Raw genomic sequence first — 12,489 nt, 5'->3', positions numbered from 1 at the left:
GGCAGGGAATGCCTAAGAAGCTTCTTGACTAGAGCACAATTTGCATTGAAATGCCAAAGAACTTCTATCCCAATGTCCCGAGTTTGTCACTCCGATGGTGTCATAGTTCTTTCGGTTTCTATAAATTGATCTCTGATGTGACCTGGACTTATCCTTATTTTTTTCCTTTTGTGCCCTCTTTTCATATCACTCCCATCAAACTCCAATATTTCTGTGTCCCTGATTTCTGCTTGCTGAGAGTTCCACCCACATACCAACTTTTACCTTCCAGTGCTATGGATGCCACGATTTCATGCTGCTCACAGTGGCTCCCCTGGCCTGGTCTACTCCTAATTACCAGCTGTCTTATACTCTCAACCTTGCCTCATTTCCCATACCTGGCTTCTTCTCAGCTATCTAGATAGTCTCAGGGATTCAGCTCAGGAGAAAAAAACAACACAATTAATGGGGCCGGAGGGATCTCAGTAGGTAAAAGAATGAAAGCAAGCAAAATATACTTTGCAAATATTTCCAAATTATAAAACAAGTTTACTTTGTTAGGCTGAAAATACCATTTAAAAAACTAATCAACACCTTATAAAGCCCATGCTCATTAATTAAGTAAACCAGCTGAAATCAGAAATAGCAACTTTAACATTTTGCGGATCATAGCTAGACATTTGTTGATCTACAAACTTTAAGAAACGCAGACGTGTGTGTGTGTGTGTGTGTGTGTGTGTGTTTGGGTGCACCATTAGCCTTGATCACATATAGATCCTAAATGTAAAGTATCACAATTCCAAAAACAAAGAAACACATAAAAATCAATAGTGTGAACAATGCTGTTAAAAACATCCAATTTATAGAGCTAAACTTAACCTAATTTCAAAGCCATTTGACTTAAAAATGTGAGAATTACTGGGGCTAAATAAGATTAATAAATAGCATATTTCTTTCATTAAGTAGTATCAGATAGTCCTATCCTTATCCCTTATGATGGCCCCTGTGAGCCAATGATAATTGACCGGAATTTCAAATGGGCACAAATTCTAAACAGGAAGTGCAAATGCTTTCAAAATGAAGGCTCTACATAAATCACTTAATTGTACATCAGCTACAAATGATTACCCTTCAGGATAAACACAAGTGTTTCTCTCTCAGGAGACTAGCTTTGATTCCACTTAATATTGTTCTATGTCTTACATACATGCATGTTATCAGTAGGTGATTATTTATGCTACCAAAGTTAGAGCCTAGTTATTTTAAGAAAGTCATATGTGTAAAACCCATACTTCCAAATCCTTTGGAATGCTAAAATAAGGTGGCATTGTGGAAAAAACAAGTTACTATGCAATATTTTCCAACACACTGAAGGGCAAGATTTAGCCATCTAAAGCCAAATTCCACTTAATGTACCAAATAACTACACAGAAGTTTCCATACAGTCCTTGTTCATTACTTAACAGCTGTGTCTTTCAGTATGAAGTGTTCCTTGTGCATCTATTTCCACAGGGAGACCTCTACCAAGTCACTTCTTTTTACATTAAGATAACAGCTTTATAATATGTATTCACTTAACACCAGTTTTTTAATGTCCGCTGCAGTCCTGAGCTCCAGAGGCTTGCCTAAATCTTGGATAAAACAGTTATGGAAAGGCCTTATGAGTAATGATCTAAATAATAATATTTCAAAGAACACTAATTTCAACCACAGCAAAAATCAAACTTACCACCAAGCACACAGTAGGAGAGTTGCTGACATTTCAACATGCTCAAGCATTGTATTTATATTTTAATTTTTATTTTTTGAGATGGAGTCTTGCTCTGTCACCCAGGTTGGAGTGCAATGGTGCAATCTCAGCTCACTGCAACCTCTGCCTCCTGGGTTCAAGCAAGTCTCCTGCCTCAGCCTCCCAAGTAGATGGGATTACAGGCATGTGCCACCACACCTGGCTAACTTTTGTATTTTATAGAGATGGTGTTTCACCATGTTGGCCAGGCTGGTCTTGAACTCCTGACCTTAAGTGATCCGCCCACCTCAGCTTCCCAAAATGCTGGGATTACAGGCAAGAGCCACTGCACCCAGCCATGCTCAACCACTTTAGAGTCTGATAGAAGTGTAAGTTAATGCCTCGGCCCTCTAACTTAAGAAGTATAGCTTTGGTTCACTTTACCTTCTACTGTCAAGGCTAGAGCTACCTGTAAGGCTTGGAAGAGAGAGAGAATTTTTTGAAATGTTAACAAACATCAATTTACTAAGATATTTAGAAAATTAATCAGAGTTCTCTAATACTTCCCAACTGTTCATCTCTCAAGGGCTTTACTTAATTTTTCTCTGTCACTTAGTCTACTACAAGGCACAGAGCAAAAGAGTGGAGATGAGCAGAGCAAGGGAATGAGACTCAAATACAGTACATGTGTCAAATCCATGCATGGATGCTCCAGACTTTAGATTCGGGCTACTTGGAGCTCTACACAAAATACCATACCTCGAGTATATTAACTATTTTTCATTATTGTGGGAAGACATTTGACTTAATTAAGCAGTCTAGATGGTTCTGTTTTTTCCCATCCCTACCCCTCTCTAAGATGAAAAAGGTTACTAAACCCACTGACTTTTCCTCATCCATCACTATTACTCTATTTGAGCTCTGATATTTTCTTAGCCTAAAAAATTTTTAAACAGCTTATTTTTAAAGGCAGAAGGTAGAAAGAAGTCATTCTGGGCTATTAATTAACTAGAAGCAAAGACAGAAATGGGCATTTCCAATTGATTTGTTTTAACCCACCTCCTCTGTTCTCCTGGCTCTAAGAGCAGAGACCTTTTGGAATTCAATGCTTGAAAGGAGCAGATAGAAAATGAATAGAGCAAGGTCCATGAAGCTTCAGAAAGTACAACTGTGCCATCAAAAATAACTAGTGTAGGGAATTTAATTCACATGGCAGTCTAGTTGAATAGTTTATTGCCTGGTGGGCTAATGCTTCTTACTATTTCTGTCCTCTTTTCCATTCAGATAAAAACAAAGACACAAAGGCAAGAGATAAAAACAACAGTCTACTAGATAATAAACTGTTCTTATAGACTACTATAACAATTAAGTATATACACACACTCTTCCAGATCATTTAATGCAAGTCCAAAGATCTTGCTGGTGACAAATTATACACTGTTTTAAAATTAGTGTATGTTGAAAGCTGTTTCCTAAGTTGCCTAGGTCTTTTAAACTTGTATTTCATACTGACTGCCTTTCAGTTCAATCGTTTATTGAACATCTACTATATGTCACACTCTGTTCTGGGCAATGGGGATTAAGTTACAAATGGCCTCTGATCTTGAGGAGCTTGTAATGAGTTTGTGAAGAAGATACTGTATATGTAATTTTAATAAAAAGTGGTTGGGCTACACACAGTGGCACATCTCTGCAGTCCCAGCTATTTGGGAGACTGAGGGAGCAGGATCTCTTGAGCTAGGAGTTCAAGGCTGTAGTGTGCCGTGATCACACCTGTGAATAGCCACTGCACTCCAGTGCAACATAGCGAGACTCTCTCTCTAAAAATATAAGTAATTAAATTAAAAGGTGGTTGGTGTAAGGGTGATAGAATACTAAGGTTAATGCTTGAACATGGGGTGCGAACATGAAAGAGGGCAGGGAAGGCTTCCCAGAACAAATGATGCCTCAAATGAGGCCTGTAGAAGGACAGGCATTTAACCAGTGGGAGGAATATTTCAGGCAGAAAGAAGAACGAGTGCCTAAAGCACAGAGGGATGAAACAGCATGATAGACACTGCCAGGAGAGGGGGTGGCTAGGAACCCCAAGCAACTTTGCATTTTTGGAGATTAAATGAGAGGCAGAGAGTAACAGAAGCCAGGACATAAATTCTGTGTGTCATCCTGGCCTGTAGGTGGCCAGATGCCACTGAAAGGTTAAACCAGAGGAATGAACCAGACAGATCTGGGTTTGAGATTCATCGCTCTGGCAACTTATGGCACAAGATGGCATCTCAGAAGGTGACAGGAAGTCAGGGGCTACTTTCTACAGCCCAGACTCTTCTGTGTCACTATTTAGAATGCAACTATTCCTGAAAGTCTACTCTAGAATGATTTGCCACGAGATCACTGGACCCAGAAACAGTTGGGAACCTCAAGTGCACCACCGGGCCATTTAAGGTCTCTCCCCTGGCAACTCCCTGGAATCACAGACTGCTTGGATGATGGCTGGTTGTATAACTAGCTGCCTCAGACAGGCTCTAAGGTATAAGTGGGCAAGCAGATCTCCTCCATCAATGTTTGCTTTTTAACTGAAGCTCTAGAATAGAAGCTATTAACAAATAGCAGAACAGAACTTGTCAAATACAAGTTAATTATGTTGAATTTGTACTTAAGTCTCCTAACAAACAGAACTTGGGATACCACTGGCTTTTGTTGCCTTCATTTTTTCCTCTTTTTTTTTTTTTAAGATGTTGTCTTGCTCTGTCACCCAGGCTGGAGTGCAGTGGCGCGATTTCGGCTCACTGCAACCTCCACCTGCTGGGTTCAAGCGATTCTCCTGCCTCAGCCCCCTGAGTAGCTGGGATTACACGCACCTGCCACCATGCCCGGCTAATTTTTGTCTTTTTAGTAGAGGGGGGTTTCTCTATGTTGGCCAGGTTGGTCTCAAACTCCTGACCTCGTGATCTGCCCGCCTCATCCTCCCAAAGTGCTGGGATTACAGGCGTGAGCCACAGCGCCCGGCCAACACTTTTTGCTAATTTAACATTTAAAAAAGCATTACACTGGCAGGTAACGGGCACCTGGGCAAATAAAATGCTTCCCAGCTTTGTCTATGCCTCATTCCCTACCAGCCTTACAGGTTTTTCTTGGGTTGCCTCAGGGGAACCCAGGGGCTGCAGTCACAGTAGGCCTAGGAGCTTATGTCAGACTTGAGCTCTTTTCCCAATCCTCTGCAACTGCTCTTCACCCACCCCAGCCCAACAACTCACAGCCAAGAGCTAATGTATGAAACTCCAAAACAACAAATAAGTAGCATTCATTCCCACCAACTGAAGATCTCATTCCTTATCTTACTCTTGGTCCTGCATTTCTGGCTGGCTCTGATTTTTTTGCCTTCCCCTCCTTTACATGTACCATCCAAAAAAGCTAAAATTGAGCATTTGTTCCTAGTATCCACTCTCTGAAATATTATTTTCCTGTCTGTCATCAAAACCTTCCTTTTCCATGGCCAACCTAGCAAAATCTCACTTTCTCCATTCCCAGGCCATTTCCAGCCATAATAGCCCCTTCTCTTGACTTAATTCCTGTAATCATGGTTATTCATTTTGTAATAATGTATCTTGCATTGTCATCTGAATTAGCTCATACAGTTTTTAAAGCCCAGACCAAGGCTTATACATTCTCGTCCCACCTGTGATGCCTACAGCAACATGCCTGGAGTGGGGGCTCAGTAAATCTCCACTGAACAATAACACTTTGACACTCACATAAATTTCTTCAACAAGCATTTTCATTCATAAAGATAACAGAAGGGCCCTCAAGAGCCTCTGTAGGCAGAGACTGAGAGCATTTTCTGGATTTATTTAAAAGGAAACGTCAAGCCTAAAAAAGGTTAAAAACACCTGCCCAAAGGTAAAGAAATGGCTGAGCCAACAATAAGACCATGAGTGTCCCAACTTTATAAAAGAAAATATTTAATGGCCGGGCACGGTGGCTCACGCTTGTAATCCCAGCACTTTGGGAGGCCGAGGCAGGCGGATCATGAGGTCAGGAGATCGAGACCACGATGAAACCCCGTCTCTACTAAAAATACAAAAAATTAGCCGGGCATGGTGGCGGGCGCCTGTAGTCCCAGCTACTCAGAGAGGCCGAGGCAGGAGAATGGCGTGAACCCGGGAGGCAGAGCTTGCAGTGAGCCGAGATCACGCCACTGCACTCCATCCTGGGTGACAGAGCGAGACTCCGTTTCAAAAAAAAAAAAAAAGAAAATATTTAACAACTAAACAGTATCCCCTCTGACAAAGTTATCCTTACCTTCAACTCAAGATTTGTCTGCACTGAGAGTACTATGTGTCTGTACTGTGCTTCAGAGAACCCAAAATGTCCGATAATACTGAAGTCATTCGTATTGTTATGGAAATGAATAATATGATTCTGGTACCAATAGTCTTTCAACAGTGTGACACATTGTACTGACACATTCCTCACATTTGGAGAAAGCCTGCCTGGGACAGAATCTGACAGGGCAGATGACCTACCTACATATAATCAAGAAGTTGATGATATATCATGTCTTTGGAAAGTGGCACAGAATACTAAATGGATCATATCACAGTTACCCCAGCAGAAATGATTATAATCCAAGGTATTATGCACAAACAAATAAACAAAATGGGGCTGGGAGCGAAGATTACATAGTAGGATAGACTTCCTCAGCCTAATGAAATGACTGGGGCTGAAAATGTTCTCAATTAAAAACATATGATTATACACTAATAGATTTTTTAAATGAGCACAAATAAATAGATTAGTAATCATACAGGTACTAATATACAAATGTATAATGTACATTTTAAACACAAAACAGAAATGTGTAAAAGGTAAAGATAGAAACAGACCTTCTAAAATATTCTTCCTACACCCAATGGACTACTGGGCTCACTTCTTAGGATTCACCACCTCGCCTTGGAGATACTGCTTTAAAATATTTATAAAAGTGCAAAGCCAAAGGTTATTACTCTAATTATCTGGAAAACTCCTAAGTTACTTTCTTCTCTTAACTGAAGCATATGTGCCCTAATGTCCATAGCAAATCCATTAAAATTCTAATGGTAAAAAGTCAGAGAATGCACAAAAAATCGGAGAAGGTTAACACTGGATAGTAACAAGAAGCTACAAAGTATAAATGGCTCAGAAGCAGAATTGATTTTGCTTATTTTTTATCTAAACTGTGTCCCCTATAATTGTTGTGATTTACAGGCTCAGTGCTTTAACCCATGTGCTGTTTCCAGCCACAGGAAGGAACTGGGTAGTCATTAAAAAACTGTCACATAAATAGCCACTTACCAGCTCACCTGGGGAGTGCAATGTTGGGCAAGTAGTAAAGAATGACAATTTTATTTATTTTACTACTTGTAAACTCCCTAAGGAAAGGGGCAGGATAGTAAATTTTCTGAACATTCAACCCTTAATTATCCACACAGCAGATCAGAGAAGTCAAAGTAAATAATCAAAAAAAATTTTATAATCACTTTGTAATGAAGACATATATTCAGATATACTCAGGCATTTTTCATTAAATTACACAGGGACCACCAGCCCCAAAACGGTAGAGCACAGAGATCACACACATGAGCTTTGGAGTCAAGGCACCAAAGCCTAAGTAACGGGCTTAGTAACTTACTAGTTGTATAACCTTAAGCAAGTTATTTAACCTCGGTAATTTTCTATTCCCTCTTCTGTAAAATGAGGAAGCTAACACTAGCTATCTTACAGGTTTGTGGAGAAGATTAAACGACACAAGGCATTTGAAGTACTCAACAGAGTACTTGGTAAATGTTTAATAAATGTGTGTTTTAGTATTATTAGAGCTTAAGAACTGGATGGAAATCAGCAGGGAAGAAAGAGAGAGGATGTAATTATGGTCAAGTATATTGCAAAGCGATATAAAAGTCACTTTAAGGAACAACTGCTGTTCTTCTAAAAATATCCAAGGAACATGCATGTACCCTAATTGCTTTTGTGAAAACCACGGTTTTTGACCAGATACCTATTCTAGGAAAGCAAGAAGAAAAAGTTACTTTTCTTCCTATCTGAAAGAGTTTGCCTCCCTGTGTTTCCAGCAATCTAGTTACCTATCACAGAGGTAGAAAACCCTGATTCAGTGTGATGGAGACCCCTGGGGTTACTGAGACCAGCAAAAACAGTGGAATTCATACGTTACCTGTGCCCAGTGGTTTTTAAATACAATCATGCATGTTTCTGGGTCAACTCCCTGTAGGCTCACAGCCTGCTGGAGTTTGCTTTCTGTCGAAACCGATGACATCGTAAGCCTTCATAAATCAATGCTTCTAAGTCATATTTAATTTTCATTAAAATTTGGTAAGCAGTCACTAACTTTCAAGTTTGAGAAATGTAACTTCTTCACATTTCATTGTCACCTTCCAAAACCTGTAATGGCAATAACAAAAAAATGAATTTTATTATGTTCATAAATTAAATAGGAAACTATTAAATTTAAATCAAAGCTTAGACATTCTCAAAGTCCAACACAGAAAAAAATCTACAAAACAGGTATTATACTCAGTCTAAAGGCTCTCCTGATTTCTCCTACTTTGCTACTAAAAATACAAAATAATAATGCTACCTAAGATACATGAATAAATGAAACAATTATTGGGTTTCTTCTCTCCACTACAACCAGCCACAACCCCCCAAAATTACTATTCTAAAGCACTCAAGCTCAAGTCTAGTTCCTAGAATCAAGTAAGAAACTATTAGGTTGGTGCAAAAGTAATTGCGGTTTTTGCCATTACTTTCAAGGGCAAAAACCGCAATTATTTTTGCACCAACCTATTATGATACCAGTGTTTGCAGAGTTTAAAAACACCCAGTAACAGGAAAACCATGAGTTAACAGCAAGAGAAACAAATGGCTTGATGCAACTCGGGGGAGGTATTATAAAACAGCACCCAGATTCCTGGATCTAATTTGATTGAATATTTTTTTAAATCAATAGCTGTCAGAATTGAAAGGATTCTCAATCATTTTGTGGCTATAAACTAGGTTAAAGTTTCTAGGTTTTCTGAAAAATAATAGAATTCCAAGTAACCTTGACAAATCAGAGATAGAAATGATCCATCAAAAACAAGATAGTGTTTATTAGGTGTGAGAGCACTTACAAATGAAAAATGAAACATGGAAAAAATACAAAGAAATCCTGACTACCAGACAGCAAGTAGGGGAAAAAAGAAATTGAGGTCATAGAGTGTACGGTGAATATGATCCATTTGTGTGGCACTGACGAAAGCAGTAAGGCAGTGGTATTGTCTCACTAGTTGGATCAGCCCATAAAAGGACTGGGTATAATTCAAAATATTACTTTTTTTTTCGTGTACAGATCGGGAAGAGTTCAGAAAAAAGTAATTACAATTACCAGAACCCTGGAAAACAAAAGCCATAATAAAATTTGTAGACTTGTAATGTCAAAAGAAAACAGGGGGTAGCCATTTTCAACAGAGTAATATGAAGGGTATTACAAGGAGAACACCAATCGGCTGTTCCTCCCTACAAACAGTAAGATGGGAGAAAGTGGGCTTCAGAGGAGACTTAGGGGTTAAGTTCCTTGTGGGGAGTAGAATTAGACACTGGAAAAAAGGAGTATTTAAAACAAACATTTCTGTTAGTAGGAGGGCAACCATTCAACATGAAAAGGTCTTAAAAGAATTTTTAGGACATAAGAACAGAACACTTGCAAGCATAGCTCTGAGGAAAGAAACATTTTTGAAAAAGAATGGAGGAGGGCTAAGGTAGATAGAAAGGACGACCTGTTACAAGAAGTACACAAATCACACACTCGAGGAAAACTGCCTGTGTGTTTCTTCTATAGCTGTATTTTACTATTAAAATTGAATTCCCCAAACTAAAATTCCAAATAACACAAACTTGTTTTCAATGGACATTGTCCACTGGCAACCATAGCCCTTTGCTACTACTGGGTCCATCTGGTGTTTCAAATATCAGGAGTGGCTATCCCACATATGCAGGGTACACATTCTCCCGTCCCCACAGTCCCTGCCACTCCCTGTGATCTTACTGCCAGAACCTTCACCTCATTCAGGTTACCTCATTAGCCCTTATAAACATTTACGTTTACAGCCTTGTTTTAAATGATAAGAGATAAAACAAGATTCTGAATCAACTTCCTCGTTATTCTACACACTACATTTCTGTGAAAATGTCAAGGCCTTTTATTTAGGTTACATAGTGATAATAATGAAGAAAATCAAAGTTTTGGTTTATCCCAGAGATCGAAAAACTACAAGACTCAGATCCTTCCAGCTCCAGAATTCAAAGATTCTTCTTCAAAGGTATGAAAGGAACATACATCATGCCAATTGCTTCTAAATCAAAAACAGAAACATATGCTAAGATCCTTCAAGTTAGTTTTCAGAAGGAATTTACATGCAATCTTCTCAGAAATGGTGAGAATGCAGTATAGACAGGATAAATAGCCAATGTCATGAGCTTACTAGTTTGCTGCTGTTGTTGTTTGTTGGTTGTTGTTGTTTTATTAGAGACAGGGTCTCAATCCATCACCCAGGCTGGAGTGCTGAAGACATCATAGCTCACTGCAGCCTTGAACTCCTGGGCACAAGCAATCCTCCCACCTCAGCCTCCCGACTAGCTGGGACTACAGGCATATGCCACCGCACCTGTCCAATTCTTTTTTCATTTTTTGTACAGACAGGGTCTCCCTATGTTGCCCAGGCTGGTCTCGAACTCCTGAGCTCAAGCAATCCTCCCGTTTTGGCTTCCCAAAGGGCTAGGATTACAGGCATGAGCCACCATGCCCAGCACAAGTTAGTTTTGATAGAAATAGAATATAAATCTCTGTATTCCCAGTCCAATGCTCTTTCTAGGAAACTATATTCTCCTTTTTAAGGGCTATAGTCACTGGCCCTATTCTCTAAAATAATTTGTAACATTTCTAAGAAAAGTGCATCTCATTTTGTTTATTCTTATCCAACTATACTTTTGAAACAGATGCCTAAAGAACCAAAATGTACCATGAATGAAGAAACTACAAAATAAAGAAAACTTGGGAGAGAAAGAAGGAATGAGGCAAGTCAAACAAGCTAGGTTTGAGAAGGAAACAAGTATGCCAGAAAATCCTACAAATGAAAAATATTACCTAGCACACCCAGAGAACAACAAAAAGTTGGAAATTTTCATTCTCTCTCTCACTCTGTCTCATTCCATGTTACAGTATTAAAACGCTGGCATGTCACCAGGGCAATATATTAATAAAACTGAAAGAGATGGCTCCATATTTATGAGAGATGTATAAGTACCTATTTCCTCAAGCACCAAGGTGTTCAACACACTGCATTTTCCTGTTACCAAACTTTTTTCCTTTTTTGTAGCCATTCCAAGCTTTTATTAAACTCTCAAATCACAGCTAAAACTCCCAAGAGAAGAACAGAGGACAGAATGAAGCCAAAAGCTGTAAGTAGGTAAAGGGGCTGCAGTCACTAAAACGTGAGTCTGTCATGAATATGGCATCATCAAACGTTTCTCCTTTCTTTCCCTCTGCACTCTTCAGTCTAAGGTACGTGATGCCGAAAATGTTTCAAGTAAACCTTGCCACTCTTGGCACACATCCAGTCAGCTCTTCCCGTAAAGACACACATGCACATTGACTCAAATTTCATGCCTGAGAGAGAGCTCTACAAACCATTTAGATGCCAAGGAGTGATTTTTTTTATCTTTCTTCAAAAAAAACCACCAATACAAAAAAAATACTCAACGAACTCTGCAACAGTGGGTGCATGCAGGTGTGTGGTGTGGTTGAGTTTTTTGGTTGGGGTAATGGGCAAGAAAGAGATGAGCTGTCAAAATATATATACAATAGCTTGATATTTCAGCATAAATTCTACACTGCAAAGACAGAACTGACTATAGATATTATTGAGTGGCCATATTCATATCTCATTAATATTATATATAAAAATACTTTCCATCAATAAGGAAAGAAAAATTATATTAAATATTGTTAGAGACAGGGATAACTGGACAAAGAATTATATCTATTTTTATTTGCTGTTTTTCAAAAATGTATTTTTTTATTTGACTATGAAAAAAGCAAAACATATGCTTCCACCTTACAGAATTATAAAATATATCATATAATCATAAAAGCTCAGATTCCAGCCATCTAAATCACACCTTTTTTCCAATGTAAAAATTTCTTCACTTTTTCCAATGTAAAAATTTCATTCCCAGATAGACATCTTACCCAACTTCAGACTCTTTGGACAGCTACAATAATTAGAAAAGCTAAAAATATGTCAAAATCACATTTTCTCCTGAACTTTCAATAACTATATTTTGATGTATCCCTTTCTCACTATCAGACTAAACTTAAATTATAAACATTTTGGCATTTAAATATTATCTCATACAATCCTTCAATTCTTTTATCTATTTAAATAAATATCTTCTAATGATGAACTATTTTTAAAAATCCTTAAGGGAAAGAAATGGGATAGCCACCTTAAGGGGAGACAGAGCCAGAGGAACATTTTTATTCAAGGAAAAGTGATTATATTTGCAGGCCTAATGGGAATGAACCAATGAACATGGATAATTTGAAGACATAAGAAAAAGATTTTTGATGGAGCAAAAGGAGCAGAAGAAAGGTGAAATCAAGAACACAGGTAGGAGAGTGCTAGAGATAAAAGGGAGGCAAAGCCAAGTCTTTCACAGTGAGTTTCCAAACCAAAACCACTACCTTATAC

The 12,489-nt window shown here is 38.6% G+C and overlaps 1 protein-coding gene across 4 annotated transcripts in view; it reads right to left on the bottom strand.

The window, feature by feature from the left end:
- FHIP1A (FHF complex subunit HOOK interacting protein 1A) overlaps positions 1–12,489 on the bottom strand; it is a 270,913-nt gene that overhangs the window by 103,876 nt on the left and 154,548 nt on the right. For 3 of the 4 annotated variants that reach the window (XM_063638266.1, XM_055276115.2, XM_063638267.1), the window contains exon 4: positions 7,914–8,140. The exons of the other annotated variant lie outside the window; for it this stretch is intronic. In XM_063638266.1, coding sequence (XP_063494336.1) covers positions 7,914–8,015 — 102 coding nt within the window. In that variant the 5' untranslated portion in view covers positions 8,016–8,140. The remainder of the gene's footprint in view (positions 1–7,913; positions 8,141–12,489) is intronic. 4 annotated transcript variants of the gene reach the window in all.

This window comes from Symphalangus syndactylus, chromosome 4 (genome assembly GCF_028878055.3).
Source record: "Symphalangus syndactylus isolate Jambi chromosome 4, NHGRI_mSymSyn1-v2.1_pri, whole genome shotgun sequence".
In the NCBI taxonomy this organism is placed as follows: Eukaryota; Metazoa; Chordata; class Mammalia; order Primates; family Hylobatidae; genus Symphalangus; species Symphalangus syndactylus.
Note: the sequence above shows the minus strand (reverse complement) of the source record. Positions and strands in the feature narration are given on the sequence as shown.